Source organism: Dreissena polymorpha, chromosome 7 (genome assembly GCF_020536995.1).
Source record: "Dreissena polymorpha isolate Duluth1 chromosome 7, UMN_Dpol_1.0, whole genome shotgun sequence".
In the NCBI taxonomy this organism is placed as follows: Eukaryota; Metazoa; Mollusca; class Bivalvia; order Myida; family Dreissenidae; genus Dreissena; species Dreissena polymorpha.
The window spans coordinates 33,382,984-33,406,725 of NC_068361.1; the positions used below are offsets into that span (position 1 = coordinate 33,382,984).

The 23,742-nt window shown below is 40.0% G+C and overlaps 1 protein-coding gene across 1 annotated transcript; it reads right to left on the reverse strand.

Annotated features, from left to right (window-relative positions):
* Positions 1-5,147: 5,147 nt before the first annotated feature.
* LOC127840106 (lysozyme-like) lies at positions 5,148-23,716 on the reverse strand. Its single transcript, XM_052368546.1, has 5 exons — positions 23,582-23,716; positions 23,137-23,285; positions 8,523-8,708; positions 5,974-6,049; positions 5,148-5,350 (listed from the first exon to the last, which is right to left on the reverse strand). The coding sequence occupies exons 1-5, from the start codon at positions 23,620-23,622 to the stop codon at positions 5,278-5,280; spliced, it is 525 nt and encodes a 174-aa protein (XP_052224506.1). The 5' UTR covers positions 23,623-23,716; the 3' UTR covers positions 5,148-5,277.
* Between the last annotated feature and the right edge of the window lie 26 nt (positions 23,717-23,742).

The following is a 23,742-nucleotide window of genomic DNA, read 5'->3' on the forward strand; positions in this document are numbered from 1 at the left end:
ATCTTAAGGCTGGGAAAAATGCTGGGCCGGATACAATTTTAAATAAATTTATTACACACGGCAAAACCGAGTTTGCGCCGTTTTTGGTACCCTGGTTAAATAAATTCTTTATCTTGGATATTTTCCAGACAAATGGTCGGAAGGTCACATAATACCTATTCATGAAAAGGGAAGCCTTGATGATCCAAATAATTTAGGAGAATCAATCTGTTGAGTGTAATTGGACAACTGTTCACTAGTGCAAATAATACCAAACTTTCTGTCTGGGCCGATTCTTATCTTATTCACTAGAGGCGCTAGCAGGAATACGAGCTAAAATGGGTACAACGGATAATAGTTTTGCCTTTCAAGGCCTAATTACTCATTTCCTAAACCATAACAAACAATTAGATTGCTCATTTGTTGATTTTACAAAGGTTTGTGGTTGTATTGTTAGAGATAACCTCTGGTTTAAATATATAAACTTGGTACTCGTAGTAGACTTATTTCAGTTATAAAATCCACGTAGGTGCATGTGTACAATAGAGTCCAAAATATCTAAGGAGATGCTTTTGAAAGATATTTAGGCCTTAGGCAAGGGAGTGCCCCTCACCGATATTGTTCTCTTTATACATAAACGATTTAAAAGATACATTGCATCTTATAAGGCAGAAGGTGTTGATATTGGGGCTCTGAAATTTTTCTTTTTATGCTCCCATAAAATTTATTTTTGGGGGAGCATATAGTCGCCACTTCGTCCGTCCGTCTCTCCGTCCGTCTGTCCTGGCCACGATCTCCTCCTACACGATAAGCACTAGAACCTTGAAACGTACATACATGGTAGCTATGACCATATGTGCGACCCTGCACTTTTTGGAAATTTGATCTGACCCATGGGTCAAAAGTTATGGGGGTTGGGGTTGGGCCAGGTCAGAGATTTTCACTCATTTTTATGTTATTTTTAGGGATGCAAGAGGTTACAAAAATCAGTAACCGGTTAACCTTTTGCCGTAACCGGTTATTAACCGGTTAACCGAAACGCGTTAGGTAGTTTCAATGTTAGAGTACATAAAAATGTCATACTGCTCGAACCGCTCTATAGAAACGAAAGTAATTTCTAATTTGAGATCGCTTGCGTCATTATTTTATTTTTGATTGGGCCGCTTATATTACGTTCGCGTCATATCGCTCACACAATTGCTAAGTCAATATTTCTGGCATTGTCGTGAACACATGCTTCAACACGTCCCTTCAGACCAAACTCATCCACACAATCCTTAAGGCGAATTGCAAGGTTTTCGCCGGTGTGTCGCTCTGGCATGGCGCGGATCATAAGTATGCGCGACTCCATTGACCAGTCATCTTTGATGTAGTGTACGGTTACTGTGAGGTATGCTTCTGTGGCATTGGATGTCCAGGAGTCAGTTGTGAGGGCGACTGACGTGCTTCCCTGAAGACTGGACAGCAGAGACTTCTTTGCGTCATTATACTGCTGGTCAATGCGCGCCCTGACGGTTGTTCTAGAAGGCACCTCGTACTGCGGATTCAGAAGTTGCATCAGATGACGAAAACTCTCGTGTTCCACGATTTTCATGGGCACGTATGCCTGGACCACGAAATTTGCAAGGGCCTGATTGATCGCCTCGCTCGAAGCAAGACGGGGGCCATAAACCTGGTGTAACGTCTGTTGCTTTGCCACATCCGGACTGGCCTTGTTGTTATCAACGGACGGTTGCTTAAATTTTATATGATTTCGAAGATTTGAGGTGCCGCCATGCAGTTGAATTGTTGCACTGCATAACAGACAAGATGCAGTGCTCTTGTCTGCCGATTTTCTGAAGTGTTTCCATACCTCGGACGGTAATGGTGGCATCGTTGGTGACGTAAATTACAATAATGGTAATACTTTCTCAGAAACAAATACGACGTTAACTCGACAAGATTTTAACTACGAATGCATTCCTAATAAAATTGTTACTTATTAAACACGGTATTTTCGCGAGCAATCAGTGTTGGATATTGGTTAACAAAACATCAAAAAGCCGTGCATTGTCTAAACTGTTTTTTTATCGCGAGTTCGATAAACGTGTCAATTACGTCTTCGCTAATAGCCCCCACTCCCCGCAGTTCGCTAGTTAAATTTTCGCGAGTCAAACAAAACAATGGTGCAAATTATCAAAACTAACGCCTATTTGTTATCATAAAGGTATTGGTTTATTGCTTTATTGCTGTGTTTGTTGACACGTTATTTATAACCGTCGACTGTGCGGCATGTTGTTTTAACTAGTCGCCAGCGCAATTTGGCAGTATGTCACGCGAAAAAAAGTAAAAATGTAAAAGTTATTCGATAAAAAAAAAACACAATCAATTTTGTTCCCAGGTTAACCTTTTGACGAAAATGTAACCGGTTAACTGGTCGTTCGGTAGGTTAACCAGTTAACCTCTTGCACCCTTAGTTATTTTACATTAATTTCTTCATTTCTACACCGATTAACTTCATATTGATACTGAACATCTCTTATGATAATACGGTCAATCTCAACTATGCATGGCCCCATTACCAACCCTGGGGCGCCCCGCCCACATAGACCACGCCCACCCAAAATTGCCTTTTACTATAACTTCTTCAGTTCTACACCGATTTACTTCAAATTGATACTGAACATCTCTTGTGACAATACGGTCAATCTCAACTATGTATGGCCCCATTACCAACCCTGGGTCGCCCCCGCCCACATAAACCACGCCCACCCAAAATTGCCTTTGAACTGTAACGTCTTCATTTCTACACCGATTTACTTCAAATTGATACTTAACATCTCTTATGACAATACGGTTAATCTCAACTATGCATGGCCCCATTACCAACCCTAGGGCGCCCTATCTCACATAGACCACGCCCACCTAAAATTGCCTTTTACTATAAATTCTTCATTTCTATACCGATTTACTTCAAATTGATACTGAACATATCTTATGACAATACGGTCAATCTCAACTATGCAAGGCCCTATTATCAACCCTGGGGCGCCCCCCTGGGTCAAACATGCGGCGTGGGGATACGCGTCGGCCTCCGCCGCGCCATTTCTAGTTTTTTATGTAAAAAGAACGGAAGTATTTGCACTTTCCGTAGTTTAAGAGAAAGAATTATCCCTTTAAGAAGTAAAAATAAAACGTTTGGAAAGAGATAGTGGAGTCATTGTTTGTCTGTCCTTTTGGCACGATTGAATTGATTAAACAAGATCTCACACGATTCTTCTACGACGTACATGTAATAGGGGTATTCCACTACGACCCGATTCCCCACGATGTGTCCCGATTTCCAATATTTTGATGTTGTGGATATTCGTAGCTCAATCGGCGAAGGTCCAAACTCATTCGTAGATAGTCGTGGGCCGGTCGTTGGTGATTCCTGCAACTCGTGAGCTCCCGAAAAATCTTGGTAAGATTTTAAACGTGTTTTAAATTTGGCAAGGACCTCCAAGACTGAATTTAATCGCAGTTGACTCGTAACAGCGTCGTAGTGCGTTCTTGGGCGTCGTACTGGAATCGTAGGTAATTCGTGACTCAATCGGGGATCGGTGATCACAGGATCTGTCTACGAATCAGCTACGACTCTGTCAAGACTCTCACGAGTTTATCCCTAGTGAGTTGCGAGCCCGCTAAGATTATCGCGATTTAGACCAATATCAATAGATATTGGCGCTTAATTCATGGATGCGTTCGGTGAGGTCCTAGCTTAGTTGTGACCTATCTGCATCGTTCGTAGTACAGTCGCAGTAGATTCTTACACATCGTAGTGACCCTATTCGCAAGACTTCAACAGAACCCCACGATTCGTCGTAACTCAGTCGTACCATTGTCGTAACTGAATCGTAGACTGCCACGAGTCTTCCCGATTCAATAAATGTGATAGATCGTAGCGATTCGTGGGCTAGTTTTCGTAGTGGAATAGGGCAATAATTAAGCTACTTGCGCTGTTTCTCCCAACGTATCTGCAGCACATGTAACGGTATCATAATGCTTAGCCAACAAACCAAGGTCCATTTATTTTTAAATTTAATACGTAGGACATTTTTTCATTATATAAACGATCCAGCAACCTTAAATGTACAAGCACGTTTTAAAATAAAATATTTACGCTAATATGATAACAGGTGCATACAATATGTGATTTATTTAACATGCTTTTTTTCCACGGCTAACATGGAAACTACTTTATAAACATATCAGTCCACATGTGTCGAAGAACCGCTAGTCAATTGTTCCGAATACAGTTACCCAGTTAGATATGCATGTGTTGGTAAACCAAAAGTTAACTAAATGTGCCGTGCTCTGTGAAAAGGGGGTTTACTGCATGTGCGTAAAGTGTCGTCAGAAATAAGCAGTCTACACGGGCTAATCAGGGACGAAACTTTCCGCCTAAACCGGATTATTGCTAAGAAGAGGCTTTCTTTAAACATAAAATATCATAACACCTGAAAGTGTCGTCCCTGATTAGCCTCTGCGGACTGCACATGCTAATCTGGGACGACACTTTACGCACATGCAGTAAACCCCCTTTTCACAGAGCACCGCTCAAATACTTAATACAATAATGCAGTTGATGAAAGAACATTTAGTTTTAAAAACTATTTGAATAATCAAGACTGTGTTGTTTTTCTATAACCACCACATACGGGTGTTAAAAAACAACAACACGTGAACCGTTTTATTTGAAAAATAAATCATTCGATTTTCACTATGCTGTGACGCTGTGCTGCCTTGATAGCTGTGACAGATGATTGATAGTCAGTATGCATGCAGTGAAACATTATCAGAGGGGTCAGTTGCGTCAGGTATGTAAAGAATAAAATGGTTGCATCCCATGCTTATGCATTATTGTTTGGTTAAATGACAAGATCCACGTCCATATATCAGACAAACTTTAGTAGAATTATTTGATACACCCATTTTGTGAAAACGTTGAACACGCGCGGCTCCAGGAGGCCATATATAGCTGGGAGGTGTTTTATTCTTGGCCAACACAATTATATGTACATGTATGCAATATTTTCGATCCGTTACCATTTTTGTGCAGTATACATCGGTTCAAAATTAAAATGATTCTCTTGTTAAATTATAAATGCACCAACGGTTCATTAAGAAATACCAAAAAGAGAACGCCATTATCATTTGAAAAGTTTTATTTTAAGAATTAAGTATCAAGTACTAGAGGTATCATTGAATTTCTGTGTGGAAAATGCTCTTCAATTTATTTATTACACTGAACCTGTTACAACCTCAATCAGTCACCATTTAACAGTCGCTGTAGTTATAGGCAGAGTTTCCGGCAAGATTTTTTCCTTTGCATTTATCTCTCCAGGCTGCCCTGAAAAACAAACACAAAACAAACAAATTATTTAAATAACAACTATTAAAATTACATATCATTTATATAAGTCAGCATCCCAATAAAGAAAGATAATTGACACCACGAATAGAGCCGATGCACGCCGTAAGATTCGCTCTTATATAATCCATAGCTATATCATTATTTGCAATATTTTGCTTTTTTGCTTAGAAGAAAGTCATGCAGTTTAAATTAAGATAGACCGCTTTGTCTTCTGGTTTCTGAAAGATTGCTTTAGCAGTCTTCATATTTTGTATGGAATAAAACGTTTTGACGTTATTGATCAAACACAAATTGTCAAAAACATGTAGGTAACATGATTTTCAAGACATGAGCACTTTAATAATTATTTCAATATTAATTATATTGGATTTTAACGCGGAAGAATAAGGCTTTTTAATATTGTGAGTACAACGTAAAGTATGTGTTTTTCGTTTCCATAGTGCTAGTCAAAATCTGGTGTTGAAAAACAAAATCATACGACACATATGACATAATTGTGTTGATTAATTGAAATCTTATCCCTGTAAATCCCTGTAAAACTCATTATAACGATCGATGTTTTTGTTCGTTTTACGTAAACATTTGTATAAATATCTCACCATTTATTGAACCCGCCGCAGGTCTTGACTCTCACAGCACAGTTGGCATCATTAGATATGTCGCTGTCCAAAAACGCTGTAACAAAAACAATAGTTGACAACTTTATTCACACATTAACCCATTCGTGCCTAGCGTCTAGAACAAAGGCCTTGGCAAACAGCGTAGAACCAGATGAGACGCCACATCATGCGGCGTCTCATCAGGGTCTGCGCTGATTGCTTAAAATAATTTCTGTAAGAAATATTCTAAATATAGAAATAAATATACTAGACATCCCTACTTTTGGAAATAAATTGATCCTATTTAGAAGGATGGGAGAGTCAACTAGGCATAAATGGTTTAATGTAATCTATAATTGAACACTTATTGTCTCTTATTGTTAGGCAAGCGCGTACACAATTACTACCATTAATGTTATTGTATTGGTTTTAACATTTTTCGGCGAAGCTGTTTAATCCAGCTTTTCACCTTAGATGACCTTTACAAAACGCCGGCAGAACCGAATAAATAAACTTAATTCATTCCATTTGCTGATTTGATCATACTAGTAGTTTCCCGGAAAATTAGCAATATTACCGCGTCTTTGTAGTACAGGTGGCAACACTGCTTAGTGAAGGGACATGTGGACCGCGCTCTGCATTTTCATACGAAACATATTAACACATTTTGGCCCATTAACACTAACGAATTACCGGTAGTGTCATCCCCAAGTCCCCTAAACTTTCAGGGTCAGTGCTGTGTCATTAAATTTACAAGATAGACTGAATTTGCTTTCAATAAACGCCTTATGTTGACAACACAGTATTGATTTCAAGATATCAAATAACAAGTATTTTATGGAAATAAATAAATAAATAAATAAAAGCCTATCGGTAAATGCCATTAGTCTTGTGTCTTGTATTGTGTCACAAAACCATCGAAAAAAGTATATATAGTGATAGAAGGAAAATCGTTTAAGTAACTAGCCACACATACGTGACGTACACGGTCAGTCTGCCTGAAAATATTTCCTGCATGCCAGAATAGGCTACCGACATTTGCCAGTTTGCCATAAATAACACCATGTGACTTCAATTTTCAATCGGAAAGTGTCGTGGTTTGATGTTCCATTTACACGACGCAATGGGATTTTTAAAGGCCCGCGTCATAAGAAAATAGATCTTATCGTCGCTGTTCTTCGAAAACAAAACCGCGTAAGTCAATTTTTAAAACTTTTCAATAGGCAAAAAAAAAACATTTTTAAAATAAAATAATTTAGATAGTCTAAAAAAGGAACCAAATATTACAGAGAAAACTGCGTAAGTCCATTTTTAGAATTAAAATGACAACTACAGGCTTTTATATTTTCATAAATAAAAAATATGCCCATTTTAATTAAGACTATCTAAATTAATATATTTTAAAACTTAAAAAAATATTTATTTTTTTTGTTGAAAAGTTGGCAAAATTGACTTACGCAGTTTTTGCAGAAACAATTAGTGCACCAATGAGTGTTCAGGATTTTCTCACGTGTTCATAACTATGCCTTCCAATTGGATTTAAAATCCAGTATTTTCGCAGAAAATGACCCGTGAACCCGCCATTCTTATAAAAACAAATAACATTTTGCGCCAAATTTGACTTACGCGGTTTTCGAAGAACAGCGACGTTATAAAATACGCCTCCGGCTTAGCTCCAACCCAGTCTGCGCATCAGCGCACACTACGCATGTACACACGCTGGGCTTTAGCTACCCTAGCCGCTTATACCAATGTTTCCCTTACGAGGTTGAAACAGTGTTATTTGAATGTGTGAAACAAAAACTGCGTCTTAATGATTATCAAAATACCATATGTTTCGATTAAGAAGAAATACATGCATAATAAGTCACAGTAGGACACATATGATGTGATCTTACGTAGTAAAATTTGTATCTACGAACACTATTATATAGTTTAATATACCTGCACTTCATAACAAACATTTCATAAGGTAGGTATGCTATTAAAAACACGTTAATTTTCTACCTTTATTTCAAATTCAGGGTATACGCCGATTATATTTGAAATAATTTTTTGGGTTAAATAACATGCATAATACAGTCTTCAAAGGGTAATAGTTCAGTGTGCTGAATTTTGTGCTTGCAATACGCAACACGTCGTCTTGTATGTTTCGCGTATTGAAATGCACCCGTTTAGTGTATGACGCATAGTCAATTATTTTAGTGCCTTGCCTTTTATCTACCAATATTAAGAAGCAAGTCATTGATTTAAGGGTGGTAGCACTTTTACACGGAGTTGCAAAGACGTGTTATTTACGGGTTAACAAAAGTTCCATTACGGTCCAACACACATGCACGTAGTCATTGCAGTTATTGTATTTTACTTGTGTATATGTTTGCATATTTATTAAAATACAGATTGTAGTCCCATAGCGCGAGTCAAATTAGGGCAAAATAATGCCTTTACGTTCATATGTGTACCACTACCGGAGTATACATGTTATTGCTATTGGGGTAGTGTGCATTTAGCTATGATCTAATGTCATGTCCCATATACAATGTACATACACGAGCACGTATCCTGGCAACCGTCCGTATTCAGTTTCCAGCACTTCGTGCCGCTGTAACCGCTAGGCCGGTCGCAGTGGTACCTGCTGTTCATTTGAAAGATGCCGTTGTCGGTGCCACGGTTATTTGGATTGATGTAGGTGGCGTCGTACTTGAATTTGCTCTCGTTATCAACAAGGCACAACCCTGCAGGTGCAAACATTTCAGTGACTATACTATTAAAAGTTAGGTATTTACCTCTAGATCCATGTGTTTAAAACTGGTTAAATATTGGGCATCTCTAATGGATACATTTTCATAGGATTTTGAAATAGTCATATTTCTGAAAATGTTAACACGATAAGGCAATTTACGGAAATCGATACAATTCACCATAAACTATACACGTTGTTCATCTGGTTGACATTTTCTCAGTTTTACAACATTCTAATTCGCCATAAAACACCCATTACCGGTATACAGCAAATATATTTTTAATTGCTGTATCATAGCGTTTAATCGTAACATGCAACGCACATTTTTGTCCGTTTTTATCCCCATGATAAAATAAAGCACTACATAATTACACATAGAAATTTCTTTGACAGATGCTGAATAAACATTTTTTCTCTCTCAATGAATTGCATCAATTTTCAGCAGCCCACGCGCTCATATTTTATGAACTGAACATTTATTTGAACGTTGTACAATTACATTGCGTATGCTATCATCAACTTTGCGATATGTTTAACTATTCAATACAGTTAGATAGATAGATAGATAGATAGATAGATAGATAGATAGATAGATAGATAGATAGATAGATAGATAGATAGATAGATAGATAGATAGATAGATAGATAGATGATAGATAGATAGATAGATAGATAGATAGATAGATAGATAGATAGATAGATAGATAGATAGATAGATAGATAGATAGATAGATAGATAGATAGATAGATAGATAGATAGATAGATAGATAGATAGATAGATAGACTTTTATTTTCCTCCATTTATGTAGAGCATAACATATAATACAGATTATAAATAATTACATACAATCGATTATATACATATACAAGAGATCAAAGTGAAGCAACTCAATACATTATTTACAAAGATAAGTAACATAAAAGTATATATATATATATATATATATATATATATATATATATATATATATATATATATATATATGTATATATATACTTATTTGGTCAATGACATAATAAAGTCAATGATAATGATTTTAGTTCATTAATTCAATAATACACACGCACGCACGCGAGCACGCACGCACGCGCGCACGCACGCACCCGCACACACGTACAGGCACCGTACAATACATACAACCATAACATGAGAAAACAGATAAGGACAACATATAAACATAACAATTTAAAAATACACTAATGATATAAGAATACCTAGAATGATGCCGCATGATTAAACACCAATGCGTACGTTTATAAAGACCGAGTTTTAGTTTAAACACTGTGATACTATGTATTCGCCTAGAATATGTCTTAACGCGAAAACGAAAGTAAAGACATTATTCGCGAACATATGTGATTAGCAAATATATGGAATTTTGACACACGACCAACTAAACATAAATCACAAGTGTTGCCTTCCATAGAAGACTGTTATTGTGAAACGTTTACAGTCAAAGTAGTTTCTCATGGAAATATCATATGTGTCATACACTACATATATGCAATCAAATACGCATACAGATATTTGCTATATTTGCAATATAGTAAAAAGATCACATTAAAAAAGAGAAAAACATAAAACATCTGGGCATGTTTCTGATCATTGGCAGCACCATCATTGTATTAATGTAGCAATTTTCAAATTGAGACTGCAATATCAAGGTGCACAAAATGCTTCTGAGATGTTTCAGAGCCCAGGGCAACAGATAATATTTTGGGTCAATTAGTTTTCACTGCAAGCTTTTTGTAACAATTAGTTTTTCCCCTAAAAACTATCTATTTGTCAATTAGTTTTTTACAATTTGATCAAAACGTATATATATTTCTGGATCAGATTAGCGCTTTATTTTTGGATATTGATAATTCTCAGCATTTCTTATTCAAATTAAGTCATTATATATTCACACAGACAATGGTTGTTTGCAAATATTAGTACTAATTGTATATTGACAAATCGATGATGGAGTCATTTTGTTAAAACCAGTTTCAACACTCCTGCCTTGCAGTCTCAGATCATACTCACATTGCCAAACCCTCTCAATCGATGACAAGCCAGTGGAAATCACGATGTTGTTAGTTTTTGAGAAATGGCATCGCAGCGTTGTTTTGAGCCGAATATTTCAGAATATGTCACCTGCGCTATTAAATGTGATAGTATACTCTTCACAATGTCTTTTCCCGACGGTTTGGGTCTCGTAACGAATTGTGAAATATTGGGCGCGCACGCCGTTTATAAAAGTTTTATAACCCGACCGCGTTTAACAGAGAACCTTTTCCCGAACTTATTTCTGCGGAAGTAACTTTTTACATTGACACCGGCCAAAAACGGTGTTTATATGAACTAACTGAAATTATTTCGGTCGCACTAAAGGTTACAATACACTAATTGTAATTAAACGCGGTACGGCGGAAAACGGAACAAATAAAACGACGTAGAATCGATATCAATTCGTTTTTCATTTTCATAATCGTTTTCTGTACGATTGATTTTTAATTTCAATTCGTTTCCTGTCAAATACAAATCGTAAAAACGATAAAAAGAACCTTATCTGTTGCCCTGAGAGCCCAAATTTAATATGCTCACACATTGCTCAAAGGCACTGATCTTGATGAAGCGTTTAAAGTCATCAATCCCACAAGTCTCAAGAATAAGTGTCCACAATTTCTCACGTTCGGCTTTAATAGAAGTACAATAACACAACTTGTGGATAATCAGGCTTTCTGTTCTGAGATTACACAGTTTGCAGATCTGCTTGAACTGATTTGATATTAATAAGCCGATGCCATTCATTAGGGATTTTGCACAAAGCTAAGAGTTTCTTATTGTCCTTTGCGATTAACAATAAAGGGGAGTAACCGTTAGTTTCAATTACATGCGCCGTTACGCCCCATGGGTCTCTATCTTTTAAACGTCTTTGTTGATACGCGTCACGATATTGCGTTCGATGATTTGCTTCCACTGTCCTTTGGAAGGGAATATTCCGTGTTCAACATATGAATGTAGATAGTTGGTAAGATTGTATCTGTGTAATAATTTGTACACGTCAGGAATAAAGCCGAAACATTGACGGTCTAAAGCAAGGAATCGTATAAGTCTGTTGTTGAATAGATCTTTTGCAAGATACTGTGGATTTAATCTGCAAATTTGTCCTAGTAATTTGAGTTTTTGACACTCAAGTATGTAAACTTTTGGTATAGCATATATTGTTATTAAACAGAAATCCGTAGAAATGCATTTCTGGTATCCATGCATGTGTTTTAAACAGAAGTTTTGATTAATTTGCCATTTCAATAGATCACTTGATTAGTTGTTATTCCAAAGTTTACTGCCGTAGATTGCCTTAGGTAACACTGCTGAATTGAATATCGTACTCATAGTGATAGGGCTTAGTCTCTCAGGTCCCATGCCTTTCGCGCATACGCTTATATACGTCCCTCTAAGCTTCAAACACGCTTATTGAATGCAGTTGCCTGTTGACAAGCATGAGTTACATTCAATGCAAAATGAATGTAACTGTCATTTACAGGAATAGTTTCAAAATTCCTTTTGATTGATAAAGTTCTTATTGTTATATATCACAACATAACATTTGTTTGCATTATATAAAAATCGCCACTTATTGGCGTAGCTGGTGCAAATTCGGAGCATATTGTGAAGTCCAGCTCGTGAGTATGACACTTGAACCATATCATCGGCAACAGTTTATGCTTCCAGCTCTGAAATGAGACCGTTGATATATACCAGGTAGAATAGCGGCGAGCTCTTTCCGCCCTGGCGGGTTCCCTGGCGTACCGGAAGTGGCCCTGATAGCAGTCCCTGGTAACGCTCGCGGCTTGTAACATTCTGATACATCATGCCACACCCTGTCAAACGCTTGGCGTGCATCCAAAAACGCATGTACACAGGTGATGAGTGCTCCCTAGAGTAGTTTAGGCATTCCCGTAAAGAACAACTTATCATTATGCATCCAAGTCCGTCTTGGAACCCTCCTTGTAACCTCCTTATTGAGGTCACTATATTGCCTTTACACCGGTCAAGCAAGACCATCTCGTACACTTTTAGCAAGGTCGAGGATAATGTTATGGTCCGATAGTTGCTCGGATCATCTCGCCCTTTTCGTCCACCTTTATGCAACGTAATAATGTCACCTTCTTTCATTCTATCGGGGATTAGTCCGGACCGTAACATAACAGTATATAACTGAGATAAGGGGTAAGCGATTATGTCTTTACCATAAAGTAAGTGTTCGTGGGTGATATTATTTAATACACTCGGCCACCAATGCGGGAGATACGGTGACGTCTTGATCGGGAGACAAGCCACGAAACGTTTCATCAACTTCCTGTTTTCCATTAAATTGAAAACCGCCGCCAAGATTGGCTCCGGATCCATTTTTCCTGGAATTAACCGTTTTCCAGAAACTCACAGTTCATGCACAGAATCGTGTTCTAGCTTATTGGCAAGTTCGGCCATATAGCGATCCGCGCATTGTCGCATCACCCTCCTGAATTAAGCCTTATCTTCCTTGTATTGACGATACGCGCTACGCTGAGTTTCTCTGGGTCGTCCAGCTCGTTGCCAGTCATCACGTGACTCTGTCATTTGACTGTGGAGGGTGGTGAGGGCATCCGTCCAGAACGGCTTCAAATGTCCTCTGAATCGCCTAGTTGGGAAAAAGTCACTTGCACAAGTATTCATCACTTCACATAGCCTGTAGTATAACTGGTCGGCCGTAAGATTGTGTACTGTATCAATCTGTAAAGCTTCATCCAGAGCTTCACAATACTGCATTACATGATCATTGTTACCAGATTTCCAATTAATATATTTCTTACTAGCAACAGGTTAATCAGTATGAATTATAAAATCAAAACAACATAGTATAGGTCTGTGCCTGGAAACATTTAGACATGCATCTTTAGCAACTTCACAGTGACATACACAATCAGATATCTCACGAGGTAAAAATACATAATCAATCAACGACGTAAATTTGTCATCATTAGATACATATGAATGATTAGGACAAATGCAGAAGTAATGCATATCCATGGCACACAGAATACAATCATTTACAAATTTGTACAGTTATCTCTGCCTATAAGTGTGAATTTGAGATTGAATGTCAGCATTGAAATCACCCAGAAATATAGTGTCACCTTGGTCACTATATGTTTTAAATGCATCATACATGTTATTTATACTGTCATAGTATTTCTCAGTTGGATGGTTCACACACGGGGGTAAACTTGAATAACAAATATGTATTTCCCTGGGGAGAGTTGCATTTGTATACCCGCTATTCTATCGTCATCAATAGTTAACGGTGAAATAATATTTTCATATTTATTTTTCCACAAGATGGACACACCGCCTCGACCTATCACGCGTGAGGATGACGAATAATCAACATGACTACAAACAGTGTGGTGACTTTAGTCTCTAAGAATAGTATCCATGAAATGTACATTACTAGGCAGTAACCAATGTTCAGGGTTCGGTTTAATGAGAGCGACCATGGTCGGGCGACTATGGTTGTACCAGCAAATAATCGTCGTGCGACGATAGCCGTGTTTAATGGAGAGCGACGGTCGTCAATCGACCGCGCGTTGTTCGACATATTGTCGAGCGACCGCAGTCTACTCCTCACACCACGACTGCTCGTCGCTTGACGCTTTGTCGGCATTCAAAACCCGTGCAAAATGAACGCGGATAGTTTCGAGTTTAATCATGGCGGCCTCCATGCGACTTGTTCATCGAATGCGAAGACATTTTCGAAGAGAGCGAGTTTTTAGAGATAGGTTGAATCCAATAGACATGTACAATGATGATGAACTTTTCCGTCGATTTCGCTTACCAAGGAGAGAGCTATTGGAGCTCATAGACACCTTTGCTGTAGATCTAGAATACGTTTCCGAAATGTATACAATATTGTATCATCAATATGCGTATTTCCCATCCAATACACGGATGTCACGAGAAAGGGAATGTAATACATATACAGTAGTTAAGAAGAAATGCACTTAATTGATTTACCTTAATAACAATTGTGATAAATATGTTTTATGATGCTAAACGACGCGTTTTCTCCCGGCTTATAAAAAGTAGTAATAATACAAGAGACGAGCGCAAACTGTTCACTTAAAGTTAAAGGTTAGTCACACAGGAAGGCAATGCGCAAATAATCCCGGGTTTATGTGCACCAATATCATTCAATAAACTGCGCATTAAGGGCAACTTTCTTTGGAACTTATCTTGGCCTATAATTCGCAAATTGTACACGTATGTTGAGATGAATTCAGTTGAAGGCACTGATTTTACATTCAACGTGTCCCGTTGACGCATTACTCTACATATGGCCCGTGCTCTGTAAAAAGGGGGTTTAATCCATGTGCGTAAAGTAGCGTCCAATATTAGCCTGTGTAGTCCGCACAGGCTAATCAGGGTCGACACTGTGTGCCTAAAATAGACTTTTGTTAAGGAGGCACTAAACGAACAATATCATAAAATCGGAAACTATCGTCCCTAATAAGCCTGTGCGGACTGCTAATCTGGGACGACACTTTACGCACATGCATTTAACCCACTTTTGACAGAGTACTACGCATATATATGCTGAACTATATGGAATGACAACATACATGTATATTGATAGCATTATTTTAAAATTGTAAAAATACACCATGGTATAAAAAACGGCCATACTTATACCATACGCACAAATGATTTATACATGCAGTAAAGTGTAAAGTACTTCGATACTTATTTACATGTGCACAACTTTAATGTTACTCCACCAATAGCTTCATCACTTCGTGTTTATATATAAGAAACAGTACCAATTAAATTTTTTAATAACAATTTTGAATGATTCATATAACCTACATCAATATTAATAATGAATAATGGCTTTTAGAAGAAAGAATTTGTGGTTACAACGAAGGAAGGGAAAAACAGAAACAAATATCAACACATTAAGGATAAGTATTTTTCCTCATGAATCATTACGTCATTTTCGTAGGTTGAGAAATAAAATGATATATTGATAAAGACATCAATAATAAAATTAAATCACAAAAATAATGCTAAAAAACACTCGGATTACTAGATCAGTTTCGAGCCATCAATAACCAGACTAATATCTTAAATAAAGACAAGTGTAAGTAAACTTTTTTGTAATACTGACAGATGCTCTAAATATTCATTTGATTAATCTCCTATTACCGACAATACGAATTCATGAGGGATTTTTTCAGATCAGATGTGAAATATATCCTGTATAAAAATGCCGTTTACTTTAGACAAAACAGCATGGTATCAATAAAGCAAATCTCAGATATCTTGACAGTATTATAAAATATGCAGGAACGAACTCCCCGAAATACAATTTTCTCGGCACCATGTACCTAGATTTATTTAGAAGAGTCCCATACATATTATTCGAGTATGTGTATCAAGTTGAAGTGAAATTTACAATGGAATATGAATAAGTAACAAAACGATCATTGCCCATATAAAGTGTCATAAGATCAATCCTATAAAAGTGAAATATCAACCTTATTTAGATAGATTCTCATTAATATGTATTTTGCAGACGATAATGCAATGAATCAAACCTTTAAGTGCAATCATTATTGGGCAGATTTAGAAGCCAGATATAAAAGAACATTTTAACAAAAATGTCTCAGCAGTATGTCCATAATCATTAGTGAATTCCAGAGCTGATTGCAAACCAGTTATTTGGTTTTAAAGACTTCCGTAGACATCCAGACTCCACAATGCAGTTTTTGCACGCGTTTTCCTCGATCTACGACCATTATTCATTCAATCCTTCCTTCCGTCCGATTTGTCGAGCGCACCAATTCATATTGGTATATGGTGAATATTCATATAAATGTACGGTCTTTAGTACCAACATCTTGAAACTGCGTTGGCAAGTATGTTTGAGGTTCTGCAATTTTGACACGCGAAAGAACATTGTCCAGAGACACGTGAACCATAGTAGTAGTTTTATTTAATTGCGTCAGATTTTGTATTTGAACTTTGAACACTTAATGAATATTATTACAAACACACCTTTGACGAAGAATCCGCAAGCGAATTCTGTTTAAACAAATAATATCATATTATTTTAACAAATTTAAGATTTACTTTTCGTGATATGAGTTTTCGCACAATAAATAAAAAAATGTTGATGGCGGAAGTGATAATTTTCTAAAAATAGCGACTAAAACGACCGCAGTCGACTGACCACACAGTCATGCGACCACAGTCGCGGCAAATTCCTCCGTGAACGCGACAATTTGTCAGTTGGCGGCCGACAGCAGTCGGTCGACCGCACAGTCGCGCGACTACAGTCGTGTTTTGTAGTTTTTTATTAAACCGGACCCAGATACTCCGCATTAATCAATTTTGCCTCCGGGCAGTATTTCTGACAGGTACGCCGCGCTAGACATAATACCGGTAATGTTCCATGTCAGTATATTGAGACCAAAAACAGACATTGTTAGAAAAATATTTGTTTTCACGCATATTCACTGATATAAAGCAGTGTTTTCGTTCAGTCAATTTCACTAGATAACTCAACATAACGGTTGTATGTCGGAATGTCATAATACAGACGATTATCTTCGTACTCACATCGTCTGTCTGTCTGTCGCTGGGCCGTTCCACGGAGTCGTGGTAGGATCTCTGCGCTTCGTTGCTTGTTTGTTCTCCATGCGTTTCCCGCCCATTTCTTAGGCCGCTCGTTTCCAAACCGCTGATTCCGAGATCCATTCATCGATACATGATGCTCTCTTCGTGTCTCGCGTGATCTCCATGGAATGCATCTGACGTACTCGGGCCAGAGGCTGGCGTTATCGTTTGCAACCAGTGTCAATTTGACTAGCGCCCGTATCGGAAACACGCGAATAGCCATCATCTTCGAGCCCTGGTCCTCCGCCTCTGTGGAGTCTGGTATTCACAGTCGATATCAGTCCTATCAAGCAATATCGTTCAACGCGACGGTTTTCTACTAACTTAAACTCGTCCTCGCACCATGAATCACCGTAACTAGTGCCACGTGATCGGGTTGTGACCCTTACAGAGATTATAGATTGTCTTTTAACATCCGTTCCATGATCAACCGGAAGTTGAGTTGTACTATCGCCTTTAGAATTGCCGTCATTTCCGTCCATATCATTCGATGGGCTCACATTTATCGTGGTGGCATATGTCCGTGTATTGCTATTTGCGTTAACAATGGGGGACCCTTGAGTTCTCGGCATACGTGATGCGATCAGTGGAACGCTCGTATCTAGCCGTATCTAGCCGTATGAAGGGGACGTTGAATCCTGGAGGGTCAGGGACGTGATTTGGAGATGGGGGACTCATAATGTTCCTATTTTCTAGGTACACTTCCACATGCCGAATTCTGTCTTCACATTCGGTTACTCGAGACATAGCTTGTATCGAGATGTTAGATAGAGACCTGAGAGTTGATGACGTCACAGAGTTTACATTAATCGAACAAGATATCAGCCTTTATTGCGAGATTTGTCGACATAAGTTGGCTTATTTGTTGCGTTCTAAGATTCTCATTGGCAAGGATAGATTGTTTTAAAAGCAGCATACTCGCTTGTAAAGAATTAACTGTGTCTTTAAGAAGTGCCACCTCGTTAGCACACTGACATTTTACTGGCACATGTTTTCCACTGGATACGATTTGATATTGTTGCGTTAATACAGACGGTTTTCGGGATTTGCCGGTACTTATCATATCTTTAAGCACAGAGTAATCTCCCCCCCTTACTCACTTCAATGATATTGTATAGATCCTGTGCCAGGCGCGTAGCTACAGGTTCCCCAGACCTCGTGAACATTCGTCGTTTAAGATTCACATTCCGATCAAAGGGAAACTCGTGATTTACTTCTTTTAACTGTTTTAAATACTCACATCTCAGTCTATCTTAAAAATATACTAGTCAGATGCGTATTTGTGCAAAAAGAGTTGTACACACTTATCTTTTGCATTTCCTCTGTACATTTCCACCAGCTCGTTATACTCATACAATGACCTCATGTCAGCATCAGCCATATTGTTTACGTCAGCCATATCATCATGAGTCACGTTGTCACCTGATATGCTATCCGTGCCCGTGTCTCGTGATTCAAGCGTGGTTAACTGTTGGTGGCCCGAGCGGTCGACACGACTATGTCCTTGTGTATGTTGTGTCGTATTAAGTACGGTACGGGCGGGTATAGTAAGTACGGGTTTTACCCTCATTCTTGCGGAAGTGGGGTTCACAAACTGTTTTTCACGCTCTCTTGTAGACCGAGCAAGACGTGTTCTCAGGGTCCGGTTTAATGAGAGCGACCATCGTCGGGCGACTATGGTTGTACCAGCGAATAATCGTCGTGCGACGATAATCGGGTTTAATAGAGAGCGACGATCGTCAGTCGACCGCGCGTTGTTCGACTTACTGTCGAGCGACCGCAGTCCACCCCTCACACCACGACTGCTCGTCGCTTGACGCTTTGTCGGCACCCAAAACCCGTGCCAGGAGACTCCCAGACAGTACCAAAATCGTCTGGGCACCTGTAGGACATTCTCAGACAGTCTGTGACGGTTTCAGAAGGTCTCCCACACCAGCTGGACACCTGCAGGAGACTCCAAGACAGTATGCGACGGTGCCAAGACCATCTGGGCACCTGCAGAAGAGATCCAGGCAGTCTGCGATGTCGTCAGAGAGTCTTAAGGACCGGCGAGGCACCTGCAGGACACTCACAGACAGTGTGTGACGGTGCCAGTCTCCAAGACCGGCGGCGCACCTTCAGGACACTCCCAGACAGTCTACGATTTTGCCAAGACCTTCTGGGCAGCTGCAGGAGAATCCCAGACTGTGGCAGACCGTCTCCCAGACCTCCAGGGCACCTGCAAGATACTCTCAGACAGTCGGCGACGATGCAAAGACCGTCTTGGAACCTGAAGGCGACTCCCAGACGGTGCCAGACTGTCTCCCAGACCGTCGGGGCACTATCAGGAGACTCCCTGACAGTCTGTGACGACGGAAATACCGTCTGGACGCCGGCAGGAGACTCGCACATGGTGCCAGACAATATACCAGACCGTCGGGGCACAAGCAGGAGACTCTCAGACAATCTGCGACGGTGCCAAGACCGTCAGGGCACCTGCAGGAGACTCCCAGACGGTGCAAAAAATTCTCCCTGACCGCCAGGGCACCTGCAATAGACTCTCAGACAGTCTGCGACGATGCCAAGACTGTCTGGGCACCAGCCGGAGACTCCCAGACAGATTCCCAGACCGGTGGGGCATTTGCAGGGACCCAAAGACATTCTTCGACGGTGCCAAGACCGTCTGGGCACCTGCAGGAGATTTCCAAACAGTCTTCGATGAAGTGAGAGACTGTCTGGCACTGTTACAGACTGTCTGGGAGTCTCCTGAAGTGTCCCAGACGATCTTGGCACGTCGCAGAATGTATGGGAGTCCCTTGCATGTGCCCCGCCGGTCTGGGAAACTGTCTGACAGCATCGTAGACAGTTTGGAAATCTCCTGTATGTGTTCTTACGGTCTTGACACCGTCGCAGACTGTCTGGGAATCTCCTACAGGTGCCCTTCTGGTCTTGGAGACTGTCTAGCAACGTCGCAGACTGACTGGGGGTCTTCTGCAGGTACCCCGCCGGTCTGTGAGACTGTCTGGCACCGTCAAAGACTATCTGAAAGTCTCCTGCAGGTACCGAGACGGTTTTGGCGCCGTCGCAGACCGTCTTTGAGTATCCTGCTGGTGCCGAGACGGTCTTCGCACCGTGGCTGACGGTCTTGGAGACTTTTGGCACCGTCTGGGAGTCTCCTGCAGCTGCCAAGACGGTCCTGGCACCGTCGAAGACTGTCTATGAGTCTCCTTCGGGTGCCTCGCCGGTCTGGGAAGTTTTCCGGCAGCGTCGCAGACTGTCTGGGAGTCTCCTGCAGGTGCCCAGACGGCCTTGGCACCGTCACAGACTGTCTGGGAGTCTCCTACTTGTGCTCAGACGGTTTAGGCACCGTCGCACACTGTCACGGTGTCTCATGCAGGTGCTCCGCCGGTTTAAAAGACTGTCTAGCACCGTTGCAGTCTGTCTGTGAGTCTTCTCCAGGTGCCCAGACGGTCATGCTATCGTTGCAGACTGTCTGGGAGTTTCCTGCAGGTCCGTATACGGTTTTGTCACCGTCGCAGATCGTCTAGGAGTCACCTGTAGGTGCATCGCCGGTCTGGTAGACTTTCTGGCCCAGTCGCAGACTGTCTCGGGGTCTCCTGCAGGTGCCCAGATGGTCTTGGCACCGTCGCAGACTGTTAAAGACTCTCTTGCAGTAGCCTCGCCGGTCTGGGAGACTGTCCTGGCACCGTCGAAGACTGTCTGGGAGTCCTCTGCAGGTGCCCCGCATGTCTGAGAGACTGTCTGACACCGTCGCAGACTGTATGGAAGTGTAGTGCAGGTACCCAGACGGTCTTGGCACCGTCGTAGACTGTCTGGGGGTCTACTTCTTGTACCTTAAACGCGACGAGTGGTCAGTCTAGTGCATTCCTCTTTATGTCCCGTAGCTTTTTTACAAGTGTCTGCTGTCTTCAACGCCACCCCACTCGCGTTTATGGCTGCCACAATCTCCTGCCACTTTTTCCGCTTGTTTGCCTCGGTCACCAATGGCCCGTTCTTTCCCTGCAGCAGGTTCTTGTTCTCGATAACCCGCTCTAAAAGGATATCCATCTCTTGTTTGGACCACGAATGGCACTCGAATCTTGCTGTCTTCGTCTTCCATTTTGTGTGTGTATTTTCGCCGTCGGATGTTGATGGCGGAAGTGGTAATTTTCCTAAAAATAGCGACTACCACGACCGCAGTCGACTGACCACACCGTCGTGCGACCACAGTCTCGGCAACTTGCTCCTTGAACGCGTAGAGTGGTAAGGTGGCGGCCGACGAGCGTCGGTCGACCACACCGTCAACCGACTGCAGTCGGGTATTGTAGTTTTTCATTAAACCGGACCCAGGAGTAGGTATTTTCCCAATCCCTGGCCAGTTTCTATAGTGTTGTTGTAATATTACCACTAGGTTTACTTTATGTAAGTAATTCCAATGATTGCGATTCCTTAGTTAAATCCTCAACAAAGATGTCTAATGTGAAATACTGAGCTCAGACCGGGGATTGAACCCACGACCTCCAGAGTGTTAGTCAGACACTTTAACCACGTCGCTAAAGAGCTAGCCCAACAGCAAGGCTGTTGGAAGTGACCTTATTTCACTACACTCCTCCACAGTTAAGTGTATTTCAGTCATATAACATGCAGTTTTTTCATTTCGTAAGCTGATTTATCATAACTAAGTTCTATTTTTGATGTCCGTAATCAACTTCGGCCTTACTGGAACAAGCGATTGGGTGAAAACAGCAGTATAAATTTCATGACCAAACCCCATACATCTTGCTGGGTGAGAGTCGAACCAGCAATAGCAAGATTTGATCCCATCATCAGACGTGCATAAACCACTGTGGAATAAATTTTCCTATATTTCGGCAGTGCTGAAATATAGCTGTCACGCGCGGCGGAGAATGGTCATATTACTCGGAATCAACTATAAGGTAATCATTTTTTGTAAAATCGAATCAGATTCAACAAGACAAACAATTTGATACCAAAATGTAATATATTTTTAACACATAATGCAACTCAAAAAGCAAAAAAACATTATTTACAAATATTAAGTGTGCGAACTCATTACGTCATTATTAACACGTCATACGACACAATGCATGTTCTTTCACGCTAAAGCTGCAGTTGTTTAGTTTTTTTTTTCATTGTTTCTTAAAAATAGGGGACGTCGAGGTATGATAAACAGAAAAACAGGTTAGTTACTGATCTTTTTGTAATGTATTAGGCTCGGCACGATTAAAATAATGAAACAATGTTTGCTTAAAATTACTTTGGGATTTTCCGTGTAGTCTAGTTCGATTTTCCTATTCTATTTTTAAAGGAATAATTTTCGACTAAGAAAATTGATGGGATAAATCGAGTACTAGGTCGGTGCCGAATAAAGCAAAGTTTATTTTGCTCGGCACGAAAATCTGAACCACTCGCCAAGGCTCGTGGTTCAGATTTTCTAAGCCTCGCAAAATAAACTTTGCTTTATTCGGCACCGACCTAGTATTCTATATGTACTCTTGCGCTCTTCCAACTGAGCTAACGCCTGCCAGAGCTTACCGCAAACAAATAATTTATGTACGTTAATTGTATTACATTCTAATTTAGATTTATGTTAATTTTTGTAAGATTATAAAATAACTTTCTGTTCACCATGTACTGTATATTGTTCAACGTTTGATTCTGCAATTCTTATTTTAAATACCGACATGCATGCGTTATGAAATGCAGCGAAGTACTTACAATCTCTCATGTCGCCATCGGGCACCCCCTGTGCGCGCAGAGCCCTGACCACGTCACAACGAGTCTTGTATCCAGCCAGAGCCAAGTTCAAGGTCGCCATGACAACCAGAATCAGAAAAGAAGTCATACTTGCAGCTGGCGTTTTTTTGCTGAAATTTCACAAAACAATTAGTGCATAATGTCGACGCGCATTTTATCTAATATTGATATAATAAAAAACTGTTAAAACATTTCCAGGAGCGATATTCTTGTTATTGTAATCTAGTTATCAATACATAAAAAAATAACATAAACTTGTCGCGTTCAAATGTTTAAATGTATTAACTATGCTGTTCAATGAGTTTGCAAAATACCACAGAAATCAGTTTATGCAACCAACAACGAAATTAACGAAAATCGTTAGAATACACTTCAACAAAAATATCAAAATTAAAAGAACACTTACACGTTTACTGAAGAACACTCACTTAAACTCTTTACAAACATAATGATGCTCCGTCTTTTATACACCAGCCGAGTCGGTCATAAACGTAAACAACTTTTTTATTACTTGAAAAACAATAAATCACATATCCTTTAATTAAGTTTACAACAAAACAATTTGTA